This window comes from Pteronotus mesoamericanus, unplaced genomic scaffold (genome assembly GCF_021234165.1).
Source record: "Pteronotus mesoamericanus isolate MK-2021 breed Mesoamerican mustached bat unplaced genomic scaffold, CSHL_Meso_final contig_72, whole genome shotgun sequence".
NCBI classification, from domain to species: Eukaryota; Metazoa; Chordata; class Mammalia; order Chiroptera; family Mormoopidae; genus Pteronotus; species Pteronotus mesoamericanus.
The window spans coordinates 596,192-624,132 of NW_026555242.1; the positions used below are offsets into that span (position 1 = coordinate 596,192).

Consider the following 27,941-nt stretch of genomic DNA (forward strand, 5'->3'; position numbering starts at 1 on the left):
GTCCCCACATGGGACGGGCGCCGTGGGGAGGGAAGACACATGGGGGGAGGTGGGCCAGGGAGCTGGGCAGGCGGCTGGACACAGGAATAGGTAAGGAGTTTTAATCCAGGGCTTGGGCAGAGATCTCACAATATTGCAGGAGCTACATTTGGGTACAGGGGTGGGAAGAAGTGAAAATACACAGATTTCCTCAGTTTTCATTGAGGACATTTAAAAGATAAGCATCCTAAGGTGATAAGTGTTTTAAAATAATGGGAGTATGACCCTCAAGGAGTCACAAAGGGGGTAGGAAGAGTCAGAAAGCCTCTTCACTCAGAATACAGGATCATGCTTGGACATCAGAAGCCCAGCGTGGGGCCTGTGGAACTTGTACCCACTTCCTGCTTGAAAAGCCAATAATGGGATGGCAGATGAGAACATCAGGGAAATCAGACCCTTGCCAATCCGCCGTCAGACCTGGCTTGAGAGTGAAGATGTTCCTTCCCTAGAACTTAGAGGCATCAGGACACAGATGTAAGGCTCATGGATTTCACATGTGGAGAGCTCTAGGACAGCCAGTCTGGCACTGGACACTCGAGCTCTAGAATGCAGCCTTCCCTCCTCAGCCAGGGCTTGTGGGCTGTGGGCCTGGATGGATGTGCTGTGCTGGGCTCCAGGCCCCAGCTCCACCGTCACTGGGCCGAACTATCCATGGCCCGCATCCAGCGGATGGTGCGGGTCCGGCTCTCCTCCCATGAGAACAGGGGCTCGTAGCCAAAATGGCACTGAGCCTTGTTGGTGCTGACAGTGAAGGTGGTGTTGGCCATAGCCAGCGTGTAGGGGTTGAGCAAAGGTGCATAGAGCAGCAGGGGTCGCAGCAGCCACTGCAGCAGGGCGTTGAGGACAGCCAGAAGCATCAGTAGCCAGTAGGGCAACAGTGGGCGGGTGCCCACCAACCGCAATCCGCAGGGGCCCAGGAACTCCATGTTGAAGTCCTCATAGCTCTTGTAGGGTGATTCGTCGTAGCAGAAGTACACCTGGCCACCCATTAGTGCTGCTCGCTGCTCCAGCTCCCGGGCCACCAGCACGTGCATCCAGGCCACGTTGCCTGCCAGTGAGGGAAGTGGGGCGGATGTGCCCCTGAGTATTCTTGTGACCACGTATATGCTGTGGTCTCCCAGGCCAGCCCACATACAAGCCACCTCCTCTTTGGGCCTATGCAGATGCTGCCCCTCTCCTCCGCCTGCGACATGTTTTTTATGTCCGCTTTCCCAGCTTGCATGGATACTGTTTCCTCTGTGCCCTGTGTAGGCAATGCTACATACAGTCTACCCTGGCCCATGTATAGGCTGTTCTTTTCTATCCAGGTTACACACTGCACACCTCCCAGAACCCCACAGGTCCTGCCCTGTTCTCAGCCTCCCCCCGTCTAGCCCAGGCCTCACCTACATAGACCCGTCCATGCTCCACAGAGGCTGGGATAGCCCGGAAGAGCCGGCCTCCTAGGCGCAGGCCCTGGTGGTAGATGTCCCTCATGATCTGGTGGCCTTCACCATAGATGCCGGTGGGGCGCAGAGCACATGTCACCAAGGGCAGACCCCCACGGACCTGGAGACAAAAGGTAGGCACTGCTAAGACCTAGGACCCAGTGACCTGCCCTCTGCCCTGGCCTCTTCAAGCTGGAAATGGAAGGGAGGTTCCCAGGGCAGGAGGCAAAAAAGCCCAGCTGGCTGTGGCTCTGCATCTCATCTTCTCCAGTCTCACCTTCCTTCCATTGGCTTCCAGAACCAGCTGCTCAGCTAGGGCCTTGCTGCAAGGATAGGGGTGTCTGTGTACTGCTTCATACGGGGTGTCCTCATTGCCCCTAGTCGGGGAGAGCGAAGAGTCTTAATGCTGAGGGAAGATGGCACTCTAAAAATGTTGGGGGGAAACTCAGCTCACCTGTAGAAGGGGTGGCCTTTGATGTTGGGCCCCACAACTTCCATGCTGCTCGTGTAGACCAGGAACTGTGTTCCAGTCTGCACACAAGCCTCAATCACATTCTGCGTGCCTGGGGAGGTGGGGTGTGTGTTCAAACTGAAGCTCCCTCCCTCTCTGTATTTTTCCCCTCCCCATCTCAAGTCTGGATGAAGGCACATGGCTTCCTCCCCCAGGGCCAGGGAAAACCACAGCAGGTTGGGACACAGGACAGACTTACACAAGAGAATCACAGAGGTCAGGGTCCAAGGGGGAGGGGGTAGTTGGGACACAGTCAAGGTCAGGCCATGTACCAGAAGTGTTACGTGCTTTATTAGAGCAGTTAGGGAGCATCTCACCCTGCACGTTGACCTCATGGATGGTCTCGGGACTGGCCCTCCCAAACACGTCTACCAGCCCCGCTGTGTGGATGACCACATGGGCTCCAGCCACAGCCGCTGCCACCTCGTGGGCCTGGGTCACATCCCCCTGGATGGCAGTCACTTGCACTGGCCCTGGTATGGGGTAGGGGTAGCCAGAAGCAATGTCAGAGCTGGGGCCACCAGTCAGCTGCCTGGTTCAGCCTACACCCTTGGGAAACACATGTTCCCAGCGTGACTCATTTACCCCATTCCCGTGCACCAGAGAACAAAAACAGGCGTCATCTTTTCCACCACCATGGAGGGAGTTCATGTCTTCCCCACAAGTCCCCACCATGATCACCTGTCTTCAGCTCTTCCAGCCAGGAACCCAGGTGCAGGTCAAAGATCCGCAGCTCATGGAGCCGGGGTTCCCGCTGCAGCAGCATTCGAACCACATGCTCCCCCAGGAAGCCACAGCCACCTGTGACCAGGTATACCAGCTTCTGGGCCTGTGCAGAGTCTGCCATGTCCTGCTAGGGAGAGACACTGGTTCACCTGAGCTGCCTGCCACTACCTGCCTCAGCACTGGCAGCCCACCTGTTATCCCTAGAAGGGACTTCTGACCTAGTGGACTGTAGCAGTGACCCAGGGGCCAGAACTGTTCCTGGTGGCTGTAGCTGTGGGTGCAGTAGGCAGGCTACCTGTCCTCTGACCCTGCCAACTACAGTTAGTGAGATAACTGTAGCGAGATAACTAGCTACAGTTAGTGGTGAGGGCTTTCAGGAAGGGCTCTGTGTTTGAGGTGGAAGGGGAGGTTGGGTGGGGGTGGGGAGGTGGGAGGCAAGGAGTTGGGGAGGAAGGTGGGCAGGGCTGGAACTGGGGCAGGGGACCCCCTGGCATCTCTGCCTACCTGCAGCCACAGTCCCAGGGTGCCCAAACTACCCACCAGAGGAGCTGGTCTTCTCTCGTTTCTGTCCAGCGGCACTCCGTTTTCCCCTTCCGCTCGTCCCTCCTCCTGCCCATTCCAGGAACAGACTAGCCCAACCTCCACTCCTTGCCTCCCACTCTTGCCACAGGGCTCCCTCTGGTGGCCAGTGTGCTCTACTGGCATCTGGTTCCAGCAAAGAACTTGGGGAAGGGGGATGGGAAAACCAAAACCTGTGGTGTGGACACTGAGGGGATTGGGTGGGGGAGAGATGGAGCAAGCAGGGTGACCTCACTCCTACCATATGAGGTCAGTCCTTCCCTCCTGCTGATTTCCCAGGAGGCCAGCTGCGGTTCTGGGGAGGGAGGCCTGACCTTGGCCAGGTCTGACTGGCTTGCTGGGGGATCTAGGCTGTTCCAGCCTATCAGGTGGCCCAGAGCGATGATGGCCGAGTCTGGATCTGGGCCCTTGCCCAAAAGCCTCTCTACCCACCCGAAACTCCAGATCCCCTCTTCATTTGCCCTACCCTCTGTCCTTAACCCTCATCACATCCTATTTCCCAAAGATACTGACCAAGCACTTTTGTACAATAAAGTTTAATCACAATTATAAAAATGTGGCATTGGGTTTGTGCTATTAACATATGTACAATCCAGCCCAACAGGAAGGGCCCGCTCCCCCCACCATCCTGGCCTGGCCCAGCTGGAGCTTCCAGACACCAGGGTAGGAAGGTGACCCACAGGGTCTGGCAGGAACAGAAGATGAGGCAGGGTTCCAGGCACAGAATCCCCAGGACTGGGAGGCACAGGGCCCCCCTCCCCAGGGGGAGAACATGGCCACTGCCCCTAGAGACCCCTAAACTGGGGAGGGGTGCACGCAGGGCACAAAAGGGAAGTCCCCATTAACACAAAGCAAGGGGGGTGTGCAGCCCCCAAGAACAGGATCTGTACAGGCCGGCACCCCAGGTTTCCACAGGAAACAGCTGCTGGCAGCTACAAAACATTTACAGCTTCTTCTCCGCAAAGAAAAAAATTAGGGGGTGGGTGGCGGGGTGACAGGGGAGGCAGACATTGCTTCAAGGACTGAAGCTCCCTTGCAGGACTCAGGGCCCAACTCCATATTCAGAGATGGGGGCATGTGGGCCCTCCTGAGCCCACTAAGGCCAGGGGGCTGGGAGCTCAGGGCACCAAGGGGAATAAATAGGGGTGTGGGCACCAGTCCTGCCCACCTCAGTTGAGGGAGCCACGGCAACTCTCAGTGCCGCACAGACATGGGATCTTGTTGTCCTCTAGTGGGAACTTGTAGTCGTAGGTGATCTCCTCGTCAACACCAATGGGCTGCTTGGAGTAAATCACAATCTTCTTCTGGGATTCAATGGTGATCACCTTGGCATAGCAGTTGGGCTGCAGGAGGGGAGGGCAGAGTGAGCTGAGTGGCCACCCCCTCAGACCCCGCCCGCCCTAGCCAGGCCCCCAGCACACCGTGCAGCAGTGGTTGATGAACCTCGCCAGGTTGCCACACTTGGTAGCATCAATGATGGTGTCGTGATCCACCCGGAACAGGTAGCTGCTGCCGATGCCCTCCTGCACGTAGCGCTTCTCCCTCATGTCGGCCACCATCTGGTAGGATGAGGTTAGATGGTCAGGGAGCTGCCCCTCAGTCTCCCAGCTACCATCCTGGGAGCCGCAGAGACCTGTCGTATCCATACCTCCCTTTCTGGCTTCCACCAACCCAACGCAGAGACACTCCTAACTTGGCTCCTAGGAGGCCTCCCTTCATGGCCAACCCCCTATACCTTCGGCTGCCATTCTAAGTCACCCAAGGAGGACCCCAGGGAAGTCTGCACTGGTCGCTGGGCAGAAGCAGCCCCTCACCGCTCTTGCAGTGTCTTCCTGGCCCACAGTGGAGTCCCCAGTCTGCTGTGGAGCTGTGGCAGTTCCCAAGATGACAGGGGCCACTTCATGGCCTGAGCCCTACCTACTCATCACTAAGCCCTCTGCACTCTTCCCTTGGGTGTTCTCTCTTCCACGGCTTCAACTGCCAGCTAAGTGCTGGGGACTCCTTCCAAACGTCCATCTCCAGCCAAAATCCACCTCAGTGGAGCTGCTGGGTGTCCTCTTCTAAATGTCCTGAGTACTGCAACTTCACGTATCCTGACTGGAACTCATCTGTATCACCCATCTGCTCCTCCTCCTCACTCCCACCTCACTGGCAGCCCTACTACTCCCAGCTGCTAAAGGCAAGCGCCCTAAGGAATGGCCTCACCTGCTCATTGCCCTCACTCTCCAGAGCTGCCTTGGACCCCCAGACTCCTGCTACCTTGGCCACCACTGCCTAGTCGAGATACCCACCTTTGGCCAGGATCTCTGTAACAGCCTCCCTCCCACCCTACTGGTCTCTCTTCACACTGCAGCCCAGAGGGAGTTCGCAATCTCCAAAGTTCCCTTCTATTTAATGCTTCCCAGCAACTTTCCTCATCTCGGCATGTCCCAACTTATGAACGTGGTTCCTAACTTCCAGGTAGTCTAGCCCCCCACACCTGTCCCTCCATTTATAATCGCTGCCATTGGCCCAGGTGTTTCCAACTGGCCACAGTACCCTCCTTGCCCTCCTGAGACTCCTGCCTCCAGGCCTCCGTATATGATGTCCCACAACCAGGCGCACCTCCCCTCACCTGAGCCCGGGAGTTCATCACCCTTCAGATCCTGGTGTAAACAGTACTGTGCTCAAACCAGCCCTACCTCCCTGAACTTCCCCTTTAGTAACAACCAAACACCATCCTTTGTTATAGTTGCTTGTTGAATGCCTGTCTTCCCCGCTAAACTGAGGTCCTTAAAGGGATAGAGAACATTAATCTTGTATCTTGCTGGGTCATTACCATCTCGTTAACTACTTTACTAGTACCCATTACTAGGGAGGTAGGGAGGGAGGGAGCGAAGGGGTGGTCTGATTAAGCCTTGGAGCCAGGAGGGTTATGTGGGGCTTTATCCAGAGCGTTGGATGGGGCTCATGTCAGTATCCCATGCTGCCCTCAGACTGGGACCCGGGCCTCCTCACCTGGCGGATGTTCTGACCCACATATTCAATGACCATCTCGTCAGCTGCAATGGGTTCCATGGCAAACAGACCCCACTCATGGATCCGGCTCCGGCCGAATCGAAGCTTCTTCTTCCGGAACTAAAGGGCAGAAGGTAGACTATTCTGCTGCTGGGTGCCTCCCTCAACCCCTCTCCTGGCTTTTCCTGCAGAGCTCCAGGGCAAGAGGGCATGTCTGGCCACGCACCCCCCAAATCCGCACCCTTAGGGGACTCCACCATGCTGCCCTTCCACCGAGTCCAAGTTCCCGCTCCTTACCTTGAGCTGGTTTAGCTTTAGCAGATCACTATCCATGATGGCTGAGGTGCCAATGGCACTCAGCAGCCGCCGCTGCTCAGATCGGCGCTCCGAAAGTACACGGTTAGTCCCCTGTGAGAAGCAGGAAAGAGAGGAGGTTAAGTTCCAGGAGAAACAATGGGAAGAGGATGCCAGTGGCCCATATGTCAGGGCAGAGCCTCACCTGAGTGTCCGCCCCTTCCAGCTGCCTGGCTGAGACAGGGCACACATCCAGGTACCTGTCCTTTTCCTTTTTGCTGATAGGGTAATAGCCTTCGCTGCGGGCTGAGCCTGTCTGGTGCTCACGGGGCCCATCCTGAGGCCGCCGCTTGCGTTTTGGAGTGCTCAGGTTGGTGAGTGCACGGTGTGTTAAGGAAAAGAATGGGTTCCTCATTGACCAGATCCCTGGGCTCCCCTCCCCTCTGTCCCTCCACTACCAGCCCAAGAAAAGGGTGACTGACCTTCACTAGAGGTCCTGATCATACTTGGCTGAAGGGTACAGAAAGATGGAGAGAAATAAGTCTTAGCCCCCCTTTTCTGCCAGAAACTTTGGGAGGCAGAGAGAACAGGGTGACTTCGTAGCCAGAGGAGACACACCCAGGATGAACACGGGTGGCAAAGAAAAGTGGTCAGGGAGGGAGGGAAACGCAGACACTAGCAGTTATCTGAAGAGAACGTCACCACTAGCAGTTATCTGAAGAGAACGTCACCCGGCCGTGTGACCTCAGGGAAGTCCACCCCCTACTCCCTGAGCCTGTCTTTCTATCCCAAGAAGGCCAGCCTTGGGCTCAGGATATTGGTGTGATGGACCCAGTGGGTGTCGTTAAGCCAGTCGGCCCCGCTTGTCTGCTGCAGCAGTTGCTCGTATGTGAGCCGTAGGTAGCCCATGTCCTCCAAGTCCAGGCCTGAGTTCCAAATGTCATACAGGATGGTCATCTGCTCAAACTCACTGCGGGGTTCAAAGGTGGGAGGCGGTGGGGGTGGGGGTGGGGGTGGCCGCCGGCGCCGGGTGTGGGAACGGAGGCTGCGCCTCCGGATAGCCCCCTCCCCGTTACTGCTGCTGCTGCTGCTGCTCTCAGATGATTCGGACTCCTCTTCCTCCTCCTCCTCCTCCTCACCCTCCTCTTGGTGCTGTTGCTGCTTTGGTTCCTCTGCCTCAGCCACCACCACCTCAGGGGCCTCCAGAACCTCATCCGCAGGGGAGCTGAAGAGGGCTGCAGGGGCAGGAACTGGCTCCAGGGGGCGAGGGGATGGTGTGAAGGGTGGGGGCTTGACGGCCAGGGCATAGTTGTGCTCCAGTAGAATGTGGCTGAGCAGGGGGCCCAGGCGGTCTGCCTCGTCCGATGTCTCCGTGGCCTCTGGGTCATCACCAGCAGGCAAGGCAGCCAACCCATGCCGGGCTGGGGTCAAGGCCAAGTTGGCCAGCACCGCCAGGTCCACTTCTGTCCCTGGCTCCGCTTCTTCTTCCTCTGTCGAGCGGCCTCGGCCTACAACCCGGCTCCGACCTCCTCGAGACACTTCCTCAGGCCAACTCTTGACCAGAGATGCATGGTCCAGGGGCAAATTGCGAATGGTCCGCTCCACACCCCGAGGGACTTTGCGGGAGCCGGAGCCAGGAGACTTGGCCTGCTGTGGGGCGGCTGGGGAAGGCTCTGGGGTTGGCACCTCCTCCACAGCGGAGAAGGAGACAGTTTTCCGGCGTTTCTTGGGTGGGGGCAGGAGAGGGATAGGAGAGGAGGGGCGCTCATCAGGGCAGGGGGCAGGGGCTGGGGGCCCAGCCGGTGGCTCTGGCGAAGGTTGGGGCACACTGGGAGCTGGTTCCTCAATGGAACCTGGGGAAGGAAGCACACACGAAAAGGAGAGGGTCAGCTTCTTGGCCTGATGTCACCAGACTTAGACTCGTTATGGACAGGAGACTGGCCAGCCTCACCAGGAAGCCCACACCCCAGCTGCACTCACTCTCTTCCCAGCTTCCAGCAGACACTCCCGCTTGCTCAGTGAACACACTGCCTGCCTCTCGCACCTGCAATGTGCTCAGCACTATGGGCTTCGTGGGCAGGATAGGATTTTACACCTATTCATTCATACATTCCACATTCACTGAGCACCAGCTATGTGTTGGGTATGGAAAAAAACACGTTGAGCAGACACTTTCAAAACCCTCAGAGTTTGTAGTCCAACGGAGCCAATTACATGAAACAAATGTACAGCCCAAACTGTGAAGAGTGGCAGTAGGGTCGGAGTGCTAAGGAAACAAACACTCAGACTCTAGCCCTCTTACCAAGACTGGTGGTGACAGAACCACATCCAAAAACTAGGCACACGGACCAAGGCAATTTTTGCCAGCTGCGTTTGAGTATGCAATGAGCCAGATCTGAATTAAAGTATCCATTATTTCAACCACAAACAGTATTCTGTTTAGTAAGGTGAAGAAGATACAATGTAAGAAGCTGAATCTTTGTAGTAAAATATCTTATAAAATTTGCCTTGCTCTCTAATGCCCCCCAAACAGCACTGGGGATTTGCCCAAGTGAGGAGGGGGGTCAAGAAGTCCTCCTTAAAGCAGGTGAAGGTCAAGCTGAAAGCCCAAGGATGAGGGGTGAGTTGGGGAGGGGAAAATACTATCTTTGAACAGGCCATACCGTCTCTCCCCAGCTGACTACCCACAGGACAGGCAGCAAGCACATCCCCCCGCCCCGTGGGCCCCCCCACAAGCCTGCTGCAGAGTGGAGTCTGAACATCGCTCAATATGCGAATAGCCCTTTCCCCGGAGCAGACCCTCTCCTGCGACTGACCCATCAGAAAATCCCTGCGAGGCCAACCCATACTCTGCCCTCTCGTGCTAGGTTTCAGCCACCCAAACAGGCATGGCCTTTCAGACCTGTGGCCTTTTGCCGCCACGGTTCACTTTGTTTGGAATGCCTCTCTCCCGTTGCCCACCGGGAAAGCTGACATGCAGCTTTTGGACCCAGCTTCACGCCATCTCCTTTGTGAGGGCTTCCCTGACTTCCTCAGACACTGGTAGTATCTTCTCAGAACCAGCAGGGGGTTCTTAATTGCCAGTCTTCAGCTGGCTGCAGCAGATTAATAGCTAATATTTTATGCCAAGCATTAATCCAAGCCCTTAACATATATTAGTTACTCATTTATTTCTCACAACCACCCTGGGAGATGGGTACTATTATTAACCTCATCTGACAGATAAGGAAACTGAGGCAGAGAGCGATTAATAACCTGATGAAGGCCACAGAGCTAGCAAATGACAGAACAAGATCTGCACACTGGGTAGCCTGAGTTGAGTTCACACTTTTTTCCCTACTCCCCTATGCTGCTCCCGACACCCTGCATTAGAACTCAGTTGTTTCTTACTTAGCTCTACCACTCATAGAGCTAAAGAGAAGCCAGTCACCACGTGTCCAATGCCTTAATAGATGTTCTCCAATCTGGCACCCTGAGTAAGGCCCCCAGCCTGCATTTCCCAAGGCTCTGGATACCACCTGGGGTCCACTTTGAAGGTACCAAGGCCCTCCCAGCCTCGCCCACTTTGCCCTCTGGAAGCCTGGCTCTTGCAGAGAACAAATTCCCCTCCTGGCTCAGCTTCTTCTCACAAATTTCCCTGTCCTAAAGGAAACCTGGCCATGCCTTTCATTTAGGGAGACAACTTTTGGGGTACCTTCCCAGTCTATACAACTCCCAGAAGCCACGGTTTCTACTGCATGACTGACTCTCATTAATTGACGGCTACCTGACCCAAGCCAGCCCCACCAGAAACTTCCCTCAGGATCAGGATCTAGGACAGATGGGGTATGTGGGGGCAAACATTTTCTACTGGAACAGAGAACCAGAGGAAGCCCATTTGCAGAAGGAGGGAAGAATGAACCAGATCAGAAGACAGAGGAAAATCAAGTCCGAAAGGCATCCAGGTCCTTATCTTTGGGTTTCAGCAGACAAGCTGTGTCCCAGGCTCCTACCACCTGGCTACGTAGCTGTCTATCCAGTTGCGGCCTTGGTAACCTGGATTTCCCTGTCATTCTCTAAAAAACAAGGGACCTGCCTTAACTGTCACCACCTCTCCCACCTCTGCCATCTATCTCAGGGACTCTGATATCCCACCTGTTTACCCAATTTCACATCTCCAGTGACCTTTTTCATTCTCAGCTGCCTTCCACAGTCACACACCTGACTGTGTCACCCTCTAGAAAAGCTCCGCCTTGAACCCTTACACTCTGACCCCCTACCCTCTGACCCTAATTCCCCAGCTCCTTTCGGTTCATCCCACTGCACCTTTTCAATCTACCATCCTTCTCCCTCCAGCCCACCCTTCTCCTCCTAAATTCACTTCTTTCTTTCTCGTGCCCAAACTGCAGGGACCCTCATTTTGTCCTCTCCTTTCACGGACCTTTCCACATTCTCTTACCACCTCCACCCTGTAGACCCCCAATCCTGAATCTACCCAACCACTTGCCTTCTGTCCTCCTTGACCCCTAGGCCTCAACCTCAGCAGGGCTTCTGAGTTGTTGGCAGACTCGGCCAGCTTTCATCCTCACTCCCTCCTTTTTTCATCTTTCCAAGGCTCCTACTCCACCCATCACCCTTGGGCTTAGAAAACATCCTACTTTCCTACTGCAAAGTGAAAAAAGGGGCCTCCAGGCATGAAACACCACATCTCCGTACCTCCCCACTTACAGATAGATTTGCATCACATCTAGAGTATGCTCCTCCTCCCCATGCTAGTCCAGCATGTATTTCTCTCTCTCCTGGTTCATCTACTTGTTTCCTCTTCCCTTTAGTGTATGAACATGCTCAGGTCTCACCTACTTGGAAAAGCTAACCCTTTATCGATGCTGCTTTTTGCTGTCTCTCCAAGCCCAGCTGGGTAACCTTGAGTATCTCACTAAATCTCAAAGTCCCTGTATATAAAATGGGAATAATAAGTTTGTTGTGAGGATTGAATGAGAAAATAAAATTGCAGTGTGTCAGGCCCAGAGCCTGGCACACAGGTACTCAATAAATGCTAATATTATTAATTATAACCCCTCAACTCTCTTTTCTTTTAGAAAAGTACTCTATCTTTCGAGAAGATTGGTTATCTCTGGCATCTGTCCCTCAATTCTCAAACCCCCATAAGTTGGCCCCAGTTTGATCCACTCTACTGAATTGGTAAGGTCACCAGAGACCCAACTGCCAAATCCGACACTTTTCCTATCTTACATCTCTTGTGGCCTGCTGATACAAACCACTCCCTCCCTTCAAAACTCCAAGATCCCTACCCTGACTGGTATGGCTCAGTGTGTTGGGCGTCATCCTACAAACTGAAAGCCTGCTGGTTCGATTCCTGTTCAGCGTACACGCCTGGGTTGCGGGCCAGGTGTCCAGTTGGGGCTGTGTGAGAGGCAGCCAATGGATATTTCTCTCCCCCTCTTTCTCCCTCCCATCCCCTCTCTCTAAAAATAAATAAATAAAATGAAATGAAATCAAGAAAGGAAGGAAGGAAAGAAGAAAGAAACTAAAACTGCAAGCTCCCTGCTTTTCAGTGCCACCTGTTGATCACTCCTTGCAGCCTCTCCTGGCTCCCCTTTGCCCACCTATCTTATAAAAAACCGTAAGGCTCTGGCTCCCTTCTTTCATTCCAAACATCTTTCTAGAGTACACAAATATATTCAAATCCATACTTTTATCAATCTGGAATATGTATCTCATTTCCAGCCTACTGCTCTTTCCAGAGCTTCAGATGTATTTATCCAACTACCTGTTGAATGCTTCTACCTGGAGATCCCAGAACATGTCAAACTCAACCCCAACTAAATGCATCAACAGTCTTCCTAATTCTGTTCCTCCTTGAGCTTCCTTTCCTGGTAAGTAGTTTAACCAAGCAGTTGTATTCTTCTAAATTTCTCTCAAATCCTCACCACCACTTCTACTCCCTGCAACTCACGGCAACCGCCTCCACTTTAGTTCATACCCTTCACTTACCTGCATGCCTTCAAACCTCCTTATGGGTCCCTCGACAGCTTTCCTCACCTCTTCCAAATCCTTTCAGAATGATCTTTCTGAAATGCAAATCTAACCATATCCCACTCTCCTTTTCATTCCCTGCTGAAAATGAGAGTACTAGATTCCCTCTGACCCCATTGGCTCTTCTGCTACCAAAAGGCTAAGGAGAGGGTACACGAGGCACCCCAGGATTAATGATAGTGTCAACTCTTCCTCTCATGGGTCGAAACCAGAAGAGTGCACCAGTGTGAGGCTCTTTTCACATGGCCTCTACCCATCTCAGACCACAGATTCTCAATGATGTTCAATCTCTGGAGGGCCATGTGCATCTCTGAAGCACATCTTGAAAGCTGAGTTACATCCTAGCTGGTGTGGCTCAGTGGACTGAGCGCCGGCCTGTGAACCAAAGGGTTGCCAGGTCAATTCGCAGTGTGGACAGCACATGGCTGGGTTGCAGGCCAGGTCCCAGCAGGGGGAGTGCGAGAGGCAACCACACATTGATGTCTCCCTCTCTTTCTCCCTCCTGTCCCTTCTCTAGAAACCAACCAACCAATCAATCAATCAATCTAAAAAGGAAACCTATTAAAAAAAGAAAAAAGAAAGCTGAGTTACTAATTCCATTAGAAGAACAAGACAATCCAAGTTATCACCATTGCTTGCCTCACTGACAGCAACAGTTTCAATCTTCCTGCATACACCCTGGCCCCTTTCCAAGTTTCCTCTGCACTACATCTTTTCAAAACATAAATATAATCATGTCATTCCACTGCCCTTAAGAGGAAGAGCAAATTCCTAACATGGCCTATTCATTTTTACATGGCCCAGCCCTTGCTCATCTCTCTAGTGTCAACCCTCCAGGTTAGCTTTCTTTTATGTCTTCCGACATGCTGTTTCCTTTTCCTTAGGGCCTTTGCACATATTAATCACTCCCTTCTGCCTGCTGCGCCTGTATCTCACAGCCCAATGATGCTTCAGCAGGAGACTTCTCCACAGATGTACTCAGGTTTTCAGTATACCCTGCACTATTGTTTCACAGTGCTTATCACAGTTAGTAATTAACTGTCTCCCTATAGACCGCAAGCTTCGTGAGGGTGAGAACAGTGCCTATTGTGCAGATACCATCGTATCCTTTGCACATACTCTAAGTATTCAATAAGTATCCACTGCCTGAATAAATAATTCACTTAGCACAACAAATTATGTGTATGTGCTATAAAATAACAAGTGAATGTACAAATCCACAAAGGAAAACAAAAAAAAGAACTAAGTTTCTGACAATGTTTTTAACAGTTGTTTGTTACCTATTTGTTCATTTAATCACATGCAAGTATACACTACACATTAAGGAATGGGCTGAAGAAAAATTGTATGAGGAATTTGTTAAAATGGGAATTTTCTCAGCTTACTCGGGAAAAGAACATTCTGTTTCATTTTAGCAGCCAAGCACCTAGGCTGGCTTGGTAAACCGCTTATGGCAGTGCATCTTGAGTAGATTAGACCATGAATGGCTCCCAGGAAAGAGAGACAGAAAATAGTGACTTTTGTCCAGCTTTGTATATTTTCTAACAAAGTCACACACTGTACACAACAAATAAGTGATGACCCCACTGTTCCCATGGGTAAAACCACACACATACACAAAGATCAAATGCACAGCTCCACACCACCTACCTGCAGGTCTTGCTGGAGACTTCTCCTGTTCCGGGAGCGGTGTGACTGGTGAGACTGCAATCCTCTCTGGCTTGGGCTCCTCCACAGGCGCTGGCAGGGGCACAGGGACATCTCTGGGGGGTGGTGATACTGAGGGAATGGTTGCTGGCTGCTCTTCTTCCTCTTCTTCTTCAGAAGACTCAGATGACGACGACGACGAGGATGAGGAGGAGGAAGACGAGGAAGACGAGGAGCTGGACGAGCTGCCACTCTCAGAGTCCGACGTGCTATCATTTTCACCATCTGAGTCGGCATACAGAGAACATTTGGAGGACGAATCGCTTCCCTCGTCCTCGCCTGGAAATCCAGAAGGGGCAATCAGGCGAGGTGCGAGGTGGGAAGATCCCTCACTTGGCCAAGCCGTGGGTTCATTCACTGACTCGCTACTGTGGGTAGGTAAGGCTATGTGCTAGGTGCTGGGAAGCCCTAACCTCAAGGAACTGGGTATGCACACAATTTGTTCACAGTGTAATGAACCCCAGTGTGAAGGGCTGGAGGGGGGGCATGGCGATGGGAAGCCCTGGATTCTGCCCAGAAGGTGAGGTCAAGGAAGGCATTCCTGTGAAAGAGATGTTGAAGTCAAGACAGACAAGGAGTTCATCAAGCAGACACAGGGCTAAGAAGGGGTGTCAAAGATTAAGAGAAGATGGGCACTCAAAGACCGGCAAGCAGTCCTCTCTAACTACCAAAGCTTTCCCCACAATGGGTCTTATAGATGCTGGCTGAACGAAGACTCTGAACATGGATTCTAGGGTAAAATAAGCTTAGGAAATGCTACATGTTCTGTGCCTCTAGATGACAAAACATAGAAAGGGCTCTAAGAAATTAAGAATTTTGCAGTCTTTGCGGAAACTGAGTAAACCTGACTAGAAGGCAGTGGTGGTGAGGGAGAGTCTGGAATATGAGAAGATGAACCCAAACAGGTAAAAAGAGCTAGATTATAAATGGCCTAAAGTGTCAGGCTGAGGAGTCACCGTGTGGAAAACAGGGAGCCAGGAGAAGACTTTACAGAGGGGTCCAGTGTGCATTTTCGTAAAGATAATTCCATCAGCAGGCTGGAAAATGGACAGACATGGACGAGGAGTATGGAGGCAGAGACAGGAAAATCAGACAAAATTGCTGCACCCTCTAAGTGAGAAAGGCAAGGCAGCAAGATCAAAGGTGACAATTCCAGAAACACGGAGGTGGTAAAACTGAACGGAGTTGGTGACCAAGTGCAGGTGTAGGAGTCTGCGCACTCTCATTCTTAGCAGATGACTCTGCCCTGTTACTCTCTACCTCATTAACCCACTTATCTTCTTCAAAGCACATATCTATCTGTATTTCAAAGCCTGTTTGTTCACTTGTTTGTCAAGACTCCCCCCTCCCCGCCAACCAGCCACAGGCTCTGCAAAAATAGGAACCACATCTGTCTTGGTCACTGATGTGCCCCCAATACTGAAAAAAGTGCCTGGCACAGAGCTGCGGTTCAATGTACAGGGCGGGGCAAAAGTATGTTTATAGTTGTGAGTACGCAAAACAGTTTATTCTTGTATTATGTATTATTGTATTATTTTCCATATGAACTGGAAACCTACTTTGCCCTATCGTGCATATTTCTGAACAGAGATATGAAAAGAAAGACTCAACCGAAGTCTCAGCGAATGTGGAGGAACAAACAGGTATTCAACTGAAGAACAGAGCTGTGTCTGGTAATGGCAGCTACAGGGAGGGGAAGAGGGAGGCACAGCTCAGTGGCTGAGCCTTAAAGGAAGAGCAGTGCTCAAAGCCGGAATGGCACAGTCTGAGTGTCTCAAGAAGTAGCAAAAGAATGCAACCCTTATCTCAAAGGCCTGGGAAAATATATAGACCCTATTGGGGTGTCTTCAAGGGACAGCAGTGTTTCAGTAGCATAGTAAGCAAGAAGGAATATCCTGGGTACTGGCGTTCTTGTTTACAATGGGCCAAGGGCTAAAAAAAGTCACTTTTGGGGAGGGGGGAGGGCAAAGGTGACCAACAAATCCAGCAGGAATGTTACATGAGTTCAGGAAGAGACTAGACAAGCGGCCAAATCCCTTCTTTCCCAGGCCAGAATTCTACTGTATTGTCTGTGCTTACCATCTGATGCCTCTGTCTCCTTCTTTGCAGTATCCATGGCTTCCTCACGATCTTCATCCTCCTCATCTTCCTCATCCTCCTCCTCATCCTTAAGGAAAGAGACAAATAGGGACTAATAGGAAAAAGACAACTGGTCCTCTAGAAGGCTCCAGCCCAAAGGGAAGTCTCCCATGGGGACAGAAACGCAGAGGGTAGTCTCCTGGCAGGGACCTGGTGTTTTGCTTCCTCACCTTCTCTGAGGAAGACTCTTGGGATGCCTCTTCCCCCTCACTGTCCAGAGCAAAGGACTTGCGGTGCTTGCCCTGGGTCTTGCTTCGTTCTTCGTCTCGCTTTGGGGGCTTGGTCCCTGGGCGTCCTGACTCTCCAGCCTCCTTCTCTCGCTCAGGGTCTAGGCCCAGGTGAGTGGCAGTTAGGACAATTTACCATCAGCAGTAAGTTACCATTCCTTGACCCTGTGAAAGGAGCTGTGCATACACTGTCGCGGATCTTCCTCATAATCCCGTAAGACAGACCTCGTTTTATAGACAAGAAGTTGAAGCTCAGCAGAGCAACACAAAAACCTCAGATACCTAACATTTTACACAGTTTTAAATGTATCATGCTCCTTGTATCTTTCATCATTTTCTGGGTTGAGTGAAAGTGGAAGCTGACTTGTTATGCCTGGCCCCCCAAAATACTTCTAAGGCCAATGGATTTGGGTTTCCAGGGAAGTAGATCAGACTCAATAAGGAAGTTTCCCAGACACAAGCTGCCAACCAATCGTTTAGATGTAGACGGACTGGTAAGAAGACATAAGACAGTTTAAGGATTGGGTGGTTAACTGGGTAGATGGCCTATTAAACCTTAAAACTCCATGACTTTTAGATGTGGAAATTACTACTTCTATTTTATAAGAGAAAACTGAAATACAGAAAACTTAAGTCAGCATGCCAGAGTAAGAACCATAACTAAAATTCAGGGACAACCCTATGTGAAGCTTCTCACATCTCAGAACTGCTTTATTTTAACCCTGTACTGAAATCTCCACCTGACTCCTTGCCTTTTAAGACACCTTTATCCCTTTGTGCCTGTCTCTTACTTTCCTGCCAGAATCTAAGCAACCTTTCCCCTTTCTCCTTCTACCTGACCTTCCTACTCACCATCTTCATCTTCCTCAGCTGGGGTGGAAGGCCGGGGCCTCTTTTCCTCACTGGCCTCTGAAATTTCTGAGGGCTCTTTTCGTTTTACCTGGGTGACAGAAAAGAGCAAGAGCCTATTTAGAACTCAAACATTCTGAGTTCCCAACCACTGCTATCCCCAGTGAAGGGTGGGGGTCCTCCCACCCCTCACCCTACTAGGCAAGACCACAGTTCTGGGTACCTTGAAAGAAGGCAGCCTTAGAGCCCCTCTCAGCCCTGACCCAAAGGCGAAGGCTTCGATGCCTGTGGTTCCCCCGCTCTTCGCCCAGTCTACAAGGGACAGCAGGCCTGGCTCCTTGAGCTTTGTCTTCTCTTTATCTTCCTCCTTGGCTTGCTGTTTGGCTGCGTTCTGGAATGGCTGCAGGCAGTAGGGGGACTGAGCCCCAGAACCCAGGTGCTCCCTCCTGCCGATTCCCAGGCCCCCGGAACATAGAATTGCATCTACTCACTCTTCCATTTGATGCATGTCTATGCCAGACCTCCCCTGCACCAGCCCCTGGAGAGGCATCTCAAGTCTGCTCATTTAGCCTTGGCTGGGTAGCTCAGTTGGTTAGAATGTCATCCCAATATACCAAGGTTGCAGGTTTGATACCCAGTCAGGGCACATACAAGAATCAACCAATGGCTCAATAACATATAATTTTAAAAATTGATTAAAAAGAAAAAAATACAATCAACCAATAGCCCTGGCTGTGGCTCAGTGGACTGAGTGCCAGTCTGCAAACTGAAAGGTCACTAGTTCAACTCCTGGTGAGGGCATATGCTGGGGTTGCAGGCTAGGTCCCCAGTTGGGGCACACGAAAGGCAATCGATTGATGTTTCTCTCACACATCAATGTTTCTCTCTCTTTCTCCCTTCCTTCCCCTCTCTCTAAAGATAAATAAAGTCTTTTAATAAAAATCAACCAATGAATGCATAAGTGAAACAAATCAATGTTTTCTCTCTTCCTTCCTCTAAAATCAATCAATAAAGTTTTTTCAGAAAAGGCCTGCTCATTTAAAGTCACATCAACCTTAAAATGCAGCTATTATTCTTCCCACTCTACAAGTGAAAACTTTGAAGATCGAAGCCCAGAGACGTTTAAGGGCCTTATCCACTACAAGGAGGCAGTGGAGCCAGGACAAAGCCCTCAGACTCTCAGGCTCAAACTTCTCTACTGTGCGCCCCAACTCCCCTGCCCAACCAATGTCCCACGAAGTGCCCACAGTCTCTCTCCACTCGCCTTCATTATCCCTCTTCTGTATTTTGAGCGGTATAGCCTGGAGAAGCAAGAGGTCTAGCTCCTCCAATGGAACCCCAGGTTTCCCCAGTCCCAGACACTGGCCCTCACCTTGGCCTTCTCTTCTTTGCTCTCCCACCACTGGTCAAAAGCTCCAAAGGCCACATTTTCCACCATCTTGCGGTTGAGGTCTCGCTGCATGATGCTCTTCATCTCTTGGACAAGGGTGGCCAGCACACGGCCCACAGTGCCTGCTGACGGTAGGGCCTTGCCCTCTGCCAGCTCTGCTTCCTCCCTTGGAGGCAGCCGGGCCTCCTCTCCTGAGACTGAAGAGGAGGGCAGGGGCTCGGCTGCCAGGGACAAAGGCAGGTGGTAAGCCTCTCGGGAGTATGCCCCTCGGCCTTCTTGCCCTTGTGTGTACAGAGCATAGGGTAAGCCGTAGGCTGCCTCTTGGGGGGGTGGGAATGGGAGGAAGGCCTCCCCAAAGGCCCCGCCATGGGGACCAGCAGAGGCAGCAGTCAATCCCTTGCCTTGCCGCAGCTGGTGGAGCCGAGTTAGCATCTGGGTCTGCATCTGGAAGGACATGGGCATTCCTCCCCACTGAGCCCCAAGTCGATCCATGAGCTCTAACGAGTTCACAAAGTCATAGATGTGGGGGGGCGGTGGAGGAGGTGGGGGGTACTCAGGGGGTGGTGGCCCATCAGGTCGGGGTGGGAGGAGGTAGGCAGGCTGGTGGGGAGGATAAGCAAGGGGAAGGGAAGCCAGGTAGGGAGGGGGAGGAGGGGGTGGAGGGGGAGGGGGTGGAGGCTGTTGGGGGGGTGTTGGGGCCGGAGGGGGTGAGCCGCCCCTGTCATCGTCGGAGATCTCCATGTCCTCTCCAGAAGAGCATGGAGAAGCCTGTAGGAGTGCAGAGGAGGGTCACAGAAAGCCTCTGCCTGTTCCCTGGGCTTTTCCTTAAATCCCTGTTCTCTTGTCTAGTTCCCTTCCCTTTCCCCCTGGGTCCAACCCTGCCTCCCTGATCCCAAGGTGCTCCACTGCTTGACCCAACCTCACCTGGTTCTGTCCGTTGGCCTTGGGAGATTCCCGGGTAGTCCCTGGTTCCCCACTCCCTGTGGGTGCCACATCCTCAAAATTAGCTGGGGCTGGAGGAGGTGTGCAGGGCCCATGGCCTGAACCAGAAGGCACCTCAATCCCTGTGTCTCTAGCCCCAGGGCCTGTGGTGCTGTTCTCGTTCTCTTCCTCTTCCTCTGTGTCAGAGGCCAAGAAAGAAAACTTGGAGCGCTGCTCCTTCAGCAACATCTCAATGCGGGAATCCAGACTGCTGTGTTGAGCAAAGGGCACACTCTCATTGGTGGTCTCAGGGGCTGGGGAGCCGGAACGAGCAGGTGAGGCTGGGCGGGGAGAGGTCCGAGCTTCTTCTCTCTCTGGGCTGGGTCCCCCAGCACCACCGCCTCCACCAGGTTCAGGTGGCTCCGGGGGTGGAGCCTCTGAGGCAGGAGGCCGGTAGTCCTGGTCAGCGGGCCGGCTGGGCTCGGGGGGCAAGTAGGAGGTGTAGGAAGGTGGGAAGCGCTCAGCTGCATTCTCAGCAAAAGGCACCCCGGGGGGATCCTCCCGAGTTGCCCGGTGGGGTGGGTAGGAAGAATGGCGTTGATAGCGATTCCAGCTTTCGTAATATGCTGGGTAGTTTGAGTCAGAACCACGAAAATGAGAGGATGAGGAAGAAGAGGAGGACGAGGAGGACGAGGACAATGAGGAGGAAGAGGTGGAAGATGTGGCGGTGGCTGCAGTGGTGGCAGAGATGGCTGTAGAGGTGGTCGTGGGGGCCGAAGATGCAGAGAAATGGCGACGGGAAAAGGAATCTTGGAAGCTGTTCTCTGACCGCCGGGGCTTGAAGGAGGTTGAAGTGGTGCTGGAGGAAAAATGCAGGAGTTAGCTAGGTTCAGCTTTGCATGTCCAAGCCCTTAGGGTCCCAGTTCTCAGTCCCCAAAGCCCCTCTATGCCACCCCCAAAGGAAGGTCTAAATGCAGCTGGGTTCTAGCTAGGGTGAATTCTCTAAGAACACGGATTTGTTGGCTGAATCCACAGAGAAACTAGGATAAATTATAACTTCCAACTCTCCAACTTCCTCCTAGAGAGACTTGGGGAAGCTTCCAGAATCCGAGGGTCCCAGAGGGTATTTACTCTGTACCTGCTGGAGTAGGCAGAGTCCTGAGAGTAGGGGGTGCTGCCCCGAGACGTGTAGGGGGTTCCTTGGGAGGACTGAGGGGTGAACTGGCCAAAGGAAGATGGGGTATCTTGTCGGCTGCTGGAGAAGCTTGTGTCCTGGGAGCAGGGGGTGCCATTGCCAGGAGTGCCCACCACAGTAGTGCCTGGTGGGTAGGCAGCTGTGTCAGAGGAAGGGCGGCGGCGGGATTCAGTCTGGAGGCGGAAGAGTGGAGCAGGGAGAAAGGAAAAGAGATCAAGTACCATTTAACAACTTGCCCTTCCCCAAACCAAGAATCTCAATTGCCTGTCTTTTGAAAGTACCTAAGGATCTTTTCTTGGCTCTTCCTATACTTAACGGTGAAGTCCAGAACCTCCCAAAGACTGGTTCTGTCACTCAAGGACCATGCCCACATGGCTTGGGCTATAGCAACCACAAGCTTCTTACCGTCTCAGTGGCTGCACCAGATCCCTGGAACTTCTCACTCAGGGCCTTGCCGCCAGTGGGCACTGTCTGAGGGGTGTAGGAGCCATTGACTATCAGTTCATAGTACTTCATTCGTTGTTGTCCTGGAGGGAGAAAAACGGGAACCAAAAGAGTCAGATGGAGAAACCAACTCCTTCCTCATACGGTATTCCCACTTACTCCTTAGGCCTCACGTTGAGTACTGGGTTTGGGGATTTTAATTCTTCTACCATATTTCTACTTCAGGGATCTTCTACTTTATCTCCACCTAACTCCACCGACATATAGTATAACATTTCACAGTTTCTTCTACATGTGTTACTATGTTGAACGATCAACATGAGGGAAAAGCGTCAGTGCCCCTACTTTATAAGCTTAAAGAAAATTGACCTACATTCAGTCACAAAGTTGGTTAGTGGCAGAACTGGAACTCAAACCAAAGTTGTCTGATGCTAGGTCCTATCCTGCTCTTCATCCTATAAACTATAGTACCTATAGTTCATAGGTACTATAAACTTAGGGTTGCAAAATGGTAGTCTGAGGACTATATTCAACCCAAGGCTGTGTTTTATTTGCCTCAAACAATCACTTAAAAAAAGGTTTTTGGGGGGCTGAGGGATATTATAAAACCATGAGGTCTGACACTAAAACCTAGGTTTCTGGCTTTAAAAAAAATCTTTTGGCAACTTTAGTCCTCTTTCCCACTTGTAAAATGGCTAATGCCAAATAACAGCTGCCTCATTTAGATGGCACCATACGACAGTATGCCACAATCCCCACCCCTCTCTATTACTCACAACACTGAAGCCCTCCTATACTGCTTCCTTTACTCACCTAGACAAGGTCTCTAATTCCTGATCTAAAATTTCAAAAATCAAAAAAACTCAAAACCTAGTATTTTTGGGAATTCAGTGTCAAAACCTAACCTAAGCTTAAAATATTTACTACAGTTTTTATTCATCCAACTGAGTATGACTCTTCATACACTTTCTTATAAAAATAATCATATGCTAGACAATAGGGTGCTGCCCCAACCCTGCTGAAGAAAAAACACAAAAAACCACATAGGTACCATAATTCCTTGGCAAAATAGTGATTTCAGAAACCCATCTGGCTCCAAGGGTTTCAGATGAGGAATCCCGAACACAATTACCTGCCTGGCTCCAACAAGCATTTGCATGTACAGTCTCTACTGGAGCCCGACTCTGGCAGCCAGCATGGGAACGCTCACCTTTGATGTCGAGCTGGGCATGGATGATGTTGCCCATGACGGAGGTAAGGTGGAGGTTTTTGACTGTTTCCTTGGCTCCTCGAGTGCTGGTGAAGAGCACGCGGGCCAGGCCCAGGTGCTTGCGAGTACGGGGATGGAGAAGGATCTCTACCTCTTCCACCTCGCCATACTTTCGGCACATATCCTTCAGGAAGGTCTCCCGCACGTTGTCATTCAGTCTTGCAAAAGTCACTTCCTTCAGTGGGATCTGTCCAATATAGAACTCATCCAGCTGTGGAGAGGACAAGAGTTAAGTCTGGAGTCTTAATACTTTTTCCTTCGGGAAACTTTAGAGAGATCTATGAGATCAAGAGAGACAGGACTGGGAAACTGAGGGCCTTGGTAAGGGGGCCCCAATAAGGGATGCATCCGTCTTGACCCCTTTCTTTCCTGAATTCTTCCCACCACAGAATAACAGCAAGAACCAGGAAAAGGTGCAAACTGAAAAATAAACACACACAGAAGGAACCAGCTGTAGAAAAATAATTCACTAACTCAGCTTTTCCTAAGCGATTACCATGGACTTGGTACTAGGAATACAAAGATAGGAAAAAAAGGAGATTCCTGTTCAGAAAAGTAGATGACGGAAGGACACATACAGCGATAACATGACACAGTAAGTGTCGGCAGAGGTGTACAGAGGGTGTTTGGGAGCCCACAGAAAGATACCTTTGTTCAGGGTGGACACAAGGAAGCATGCACACAGATAGTGTCATTCATACTGGGCTTTTTGGATAAACAGGAGTTCACCAAAATGACAAAAACTTAAAGAGCATGAAACTATAAAATAACTTAGCATTTCCTAGAAATAGCAAAATATATAGTAGGATGGAACACAGGTGTGCAGTATCAAGGCAGGAAGTGAGGCTGGTTTAGATCAATAATATACACATCAGTGCACAAAAACATGGACTGGGCAACAAAAGTAAAATCAGAAAACAGTAAAATCAAAAAGACAATGACAGCAGGATGGAAGATGAAATGGAGAAGAGAATGGAAACAAGGAAACCAGGTGAAATGACTCCAAGAGTCTGCATTAAAGAAATGGCAATGAAAATAGAATAATTAAGACAAAAAGGGTCAGCAAAACTTTGTGACAAACTATGACAGATAAAGACGAGAAGAATCATAGGATGACTCCCAGGTTTCTAGCCCGTGCAGCTGAGTAGATGAAAGGGAAAGCAGGATTAAAGGGGTAAAGATAATTTGTTTTAGATCTCTTGAGTCTGAGATGTCCATTGAGCCTCCAGATGGAGCTGTCCCACTACCAGACATATATATGTTTGGAGTTGAGATTGATCTTGGCTAGAAACAGGTATTTGAAAGTCATGAGCATTTTGGTAATAGGCAAAATCATGGATGTGAAAAAAGTTGCCCAGGGAAAGTATTCAAAATGTGTAAAGAGGTGAGGGAACCCCATAAAAAACATTTAAAAACAAAGAAGAATAAGAAATTAGTGAGGGAAACAGAACTGCCAGTTTTCTAGGCCCAGCCCAAAGCCTGATGAGTATCCTGGCTGGACAGGGAAATGGGAATCCTCTTAGGAAACAAGATGGACGATCCAATGGCCAAGTGAGAGGTAAGAAACACAGGGCTGCAGGGACAGAGCCCCTAGCCTTGTCACTCCCCTTAATTGTTGAGTAACTGGGGTATCATACCAGAGAACTGTCACACTACACACTATCTAGGAATGCATAGTGACAGGTACAGCAGCTAAACCTATCTTTATGTTGTCCTTCAAGAAGTCAACACCCCTGCTTGAGACACCTCACCTATACCTTTCAAGAACATAAACATACTTCCTGTCCAGAACAACTGAGTCTCACAGCCTCAGAGACTATTAAACCTGGCTGTGATCCTTTCACTGGAAAGCTCGTATTGAGCTCAATTAAGACTAAACTGCCAGGATGAATCCTCCACACCCTCCAAGGGTACCACACCAGGAGACTAGTAGACACATACCTTAAACTTAGGGACTGGGAGGGAAAAGTCTCTGTTTTTGGACCTGACATGGCAACGGGGGTCTTGGAGGTCTTCGACTGGTATGTACTTTGAGTCCTAGGAAGGAAAGCAGGAAAAGAAAGATAGCTCAAGGTGAAACCACATTCTTGAGTTCTGAGAAGCCCATCTGTAGACCCATATGCAAAAGAGCAGGGTTCCAGTTAGCCACTTTTTAAGAAGGTTGGCCTTCGGTATGGAAGTTCTAGATGCTGAAAAGAGCCAACAGGAGAACGGGTCCAGGAGTTTCCTAGACGGCAAGGAGAGGCCTGGGGCACTCACGTTGACACTGAAGTGGACTCCATCGTAGCGGTACACCTTTTGAGAAGGCCTGCGCAAGGCAGGGTCCAGGGCAGGATCCACGATGAGCTTGTAGTTCCGCCACTGGAAGCTCGGGGCCTTCTGCCCATCTCCCCCACCTTCCTGATCCATCTTTGCTCATTTACACTGTTACGAGAGAGAAATAGGCAAGGGGATTCAGGTCTTAGGCCTGACTTCCTTGCTGCCCCTCACCGACTAGCCAAGACTCTAGGTGTTCTCATCACCCCAGTTTCCACACCTCACCAAGACCCGTGGCTCCCCCAGATGTTCCCCCAAGTACACTCTTTCACCGTAACAACCCATTCTCTCTCCACCTCCCAACTCTCCCCTCAAGACCACCAGGCCCATCTCGTGCCCCCGCTCTACCTACTGCGCGCCCCACTTGCCTTCGGAGCAAAACCCCTCCCCCGCCCCCTAGCAGGCCCCGCCCCCTCCCGCCTCCTCACCGGCCAGCGGCCCGGGCCAAGCCCGGCTCCCGCTCCCACACACCCGCTCGCGTCCCCGCGCCCCGATCCTCCAGCCAAGAGGTGGCAGCTATTCGGGGCGTTGGAAACACCGCGAGACCGAGCCCGAGACCCGGCTTCGGCCCCGAATCCGGGCGGGGGAGTAGGGGGAACGCGCGCCGCTGCCCTCTCCTCCCGCCCCGGCGCGTTCTGCCCCCCCATCTCCGCGCACGCGCGGCGCGGCCCCACTCACCCGCTCTGGTCGAGCGGCTCCCCCTCCCCCCACCCCGCGCGGCACCTTAGTGGCGCGAGGCGGCGGCGGCGGCGGCGGCAGCGCGAGACCCGGCCCCGCAGCGGTGGCGGCGGCGGCGCCCCCCCACCACCACCTCCCCGGCGCGCGCACCAAACACCACCGCCACCTGCGCGAGGCCCAGCAGGCACAGCGTCGACATTCGCACTTTCGCCACGGGCGCCACCAAGAGACCAACGGGGCCGAGGATAGCGGTTTCGCCACGGCCGGCGCCCTATATGGCTCGAGAGTTGCGGCCTAGGTAGCCTGGAGATTGGCCGCATCCCCCGGAGAGTGGGCTTCACCACGACTATCCAGCTGCTCTGGCCTGGGGTCGTTCACGAATCGGCGGCGACGAAAGCAGCGACTAATCCCTGAGGAAAAGGGGGCGGGGCGGAGGGGAATAGGCCAGCCAGAACTGGGGAGATTTGAGTGGCGCGTCGAACTGGCGCAGATTCGTCAGGCGGGCGGGGCGAATGGGTGGACGGGACGCGCGCTCCTTTGCTCCTCTTTTCCTGCCCCTTGCGCGGCCAAACGTCCTAGACGTTGCAGATTCGTCACAGGTCCTGGTCCCAGCTGTTGCTTCCCTTTACCCTCCTTGGTGTAGTCAAGAAGATAATGCCTGGTTAGCCGTGTTGGCAGAGTCTTACTAGCACAACTCAGAGAACTGCCCAATTCTGACCCGGGGAAAATGGCTATGGCCCAGAGCTCCTCTCGGAGTCCGATGAGAATTTTCGGCCGAGCCCCGGGTGCCTGAGTAATTCTAAGTACCCGGCCTAGCGAATGTGCGAATTCTTTTGTGGGCGGAGCCAAGGCGCCGTGCGCAGAGGGCGTGGCCAGAGCGTGCGGAGCCTGGCGTCGCAGGGGTGCTTCCCGTAGGACCCACCGAAACCCGGGCAGGCTGGGAGGGGCGCCTGTGAGATGGAAAAATACAACCAACAATGGTGACTCAGGGCCATTTGCCTGGCGCAGCACATAATGCAGGGAACGTTTAGCTTCCGTTATCCCCCTTGGGCCTCTAGCTGCTTAAGATGCCCACTCGACAGATGGGGAGACTGAGGCCCGAGGAGGGTTCGCATCTTACCCGTAGTTGGCGACCATTAGTGACTAAATCCGAAGGCTTTCTTAAAGTTTTGTGATAAACCTGGCGAGGCTTAAATACCCTTGATAGGGTCTTGTAAAAAAATAAACTAGGTTTTACAGGAACTAGGGTGGGATGGTCGATTCTCCAGGCATCGCGGTCCCAGTGCCCGCGTATTTCACCGGGACGTCGCGGGGGAGGGGTGTCCGCTATACTTACGCAGTCGCGCCGCTGGGGGGCAGCACCAACCCAGGCCTACCCCTGGGACCCTGGGATTTAGGTTACCTGATGCTCGGCACCCTTTCTCTCTTTCTCGGACTCAAGGTATTCTGGCCTCTAGGTAATGACATTCCAAGGAGGCCACTCTGCTTGAACTGAGGATGTCCTAGGTTCCAGACAACTCTACATCTCTCGCTGTATGACCCTGGGCAAGTCATTGACTCAAAGATTCAGTCTTACTCTGAAATGGATATTAATTCCTGTCACGCAGGATTATTGTAGGCATCTGAAAAACACAGGAAAGGCTCTTGATCCCTGGTTCATGCAAGTTCACTATTTTAAGTAACAGGAAGAGAAAAGGGGGATTTTTTTATGGTCTCACACCATAAGAATAGAAGACATAGGACTGGGACCTTCTGAATTTTGAGGAAAATGAGGATGAAAAAGTGAATTTATGCAGAAGCATGGGTAATGAGATCATATTCCTTTCTCTTGTCCCAGTTGAAGGGTACTGGCTCCTGCCTTGGCAACTCAGTTGGTTAGAGCATCCTCCCAATATGCCAAGTTTGCAGGTTTGATCCCCAGTCAGGGCACATACAAGAACCAACCAATGAATGCATAAATAAATAGAACAAGTCGATGGTTCTCTCTCTCTAAAACTCAATAAATGAAAATTTTCAAAAAGCGCAAGAATACCAACAAATAATCCAAGAGGTTCTTTTTTTTTTTTTTTTTTTTTTTTTAAAGTATTGTCTCCTTTTACTCAAGTCAAACAGGATTCCCCATGTGATGGTAAAGGTAGACCAAGTTTTCACCTAGCTGTGTGGCTCTGGGAAAGATCCTCAGCCTTCTTAGGCCTC

The 27,941-nt window shown here is 51.9% G+C and overlaps 2 protein-coding genes across 7 annotated transcripts; both read right to left on the bottom strand.

The window, feature by feature from the left end:
* Positions 1-241: 241 nt before the first annotated feature.
* On the bottom strand, positions 242-3,362 carry HSD3B7 (hydroxy-delta-5-steroid dehydrogenase, 3 beta- and steroid delta-isomerase 7). Of its 5 annotated transcripts, none has more exons than XM_054582647.1 (7): positions 3,244-3,362; positions 2,659-2,827; positions 2,295-2,450; positions 1,921-2,029; positions 1,744-1,843; positions 1,425-1,587; positions 242-1,087 (listed from the first exon to the last, which is right to left on the bottom strand). In XM_054582647.1, exons 2-7 carry the CDS (start codon positions 2,822-2,824, stop codon positions 672-674), a joined length of 1,110 nt encoding a protein of 369 aa, XP_054438622.1. In that variant the 5' UTR covers positions 2,825-2,827; positions 3,244-3,362; the 3' UTR covers positions 242-671. The 5 variants fall into 5 exon arrangements, with proteins under 5 accessions (XP_054438622.1, XP_054438621.1, XP_054438619.1 ...); XM_054582646.1 differs by having other exon boundaries at positions 2,659-2,830; positions 3,244-3,342; XM_054582644.1 differs by having other exon boundaries at positions 2,659-2,830; positions 3,208-3,295.
* A 63-nt stretch (positions 3,363-3,425) lies between these two features.
* SETD1A (SET domain containing 1A, histone lysine methyltransferase) lies at positions 3,426-26,060 on the bottom strand. 2 transcript variants are annotated; one of them, XM_054582642.1, is made up of 19 exons: positions 25,912-26,060; positions 25,011-25,175; positions 24,693-24,788; positions 22,692-22,962; positions 21,443-21,564; positions 20,981-21,210; positions 19,846-20,701; positions 18,904-19,689; positions 17,755-17,931; positions 17,535-17,622; positions 16,626-16,783; positions 16,396-16,483; positions 14,260-14,595; positions 7,392-8,426; positions 6,779-6,951; positions 6,577-6,687; positions 6,280-6,399; positions 4,704-4,841; positions 3,426-4,625 (listed from the first exon to the last, which is right to left on the bottom strand). In XM_054582642.1, the coding sequence occupies exons 2-19, from the start codon at positions 25,158-25,160 to the stop codon at positions 4,452-4,454; spliced, it is 5,109 nt and encodes a 1,702-aa protein (XP_054438617.1). In that variant the 5' UTR covers positions 25,161-25,175; positions 25,912-26,060; the 3' UTR covers positions 3,426-4,451. The 2 variants fall into 2 exon arrangements, with proteins under 2 accessions (XP_054438617.1, XP_054438618.1); XM_054582643.1 differs by lacking the exon at positions 25,912-26,060 and adding an exon at positions 25,746-25,821.
* Positions 26,061-27,941: the final 1,881 nt, after the last annotated feature.

Coding starts and splice junctions, on each gene's coding strand:
- HSD3B7 (XM_054582647.1), bottom strand. CDS start 2,824: ATGGCAGACTCTGCACAGGCCCAGAAGCTGGTATACCTGGTCACAGGT. Junction 2,030..2,294: donor CCATGAGGTCAACGTGCAGG/GTGAGATGCTCC, acceptor CCACCTCCCCAG/GCACGCAGAATGTGATTGAG. Junction 1,844..1,920: donor AAAGGCCACCCCTTCTACAG/GTGAGCTGAGTT, acceptor CTCCCCGACTAG/GGGCAATGAGGACACCCCGT.
- SETD1A (XM_054582642.1), bottom strand. CDS start 25,160: ATGGATCAGGAAGGTGGGGGAGATGGGCAGAAGGCCCCGAGCTTCCAG. Junction 17,932..18,903: donor GCAAAGAAGAGAAGGCCAAG/GTGAGGGCCAGT, acceptor TACTGCCTGCAG/CCATTCCAGAACGCAGCCAA. Junction 17,623..17,754: donor TAAGGCTGCCTTCTTTCAAG/GTACCCAGAACT, acceptor TCTGTCACCCAG/GTAAAACGAAAAGAGCCCTC.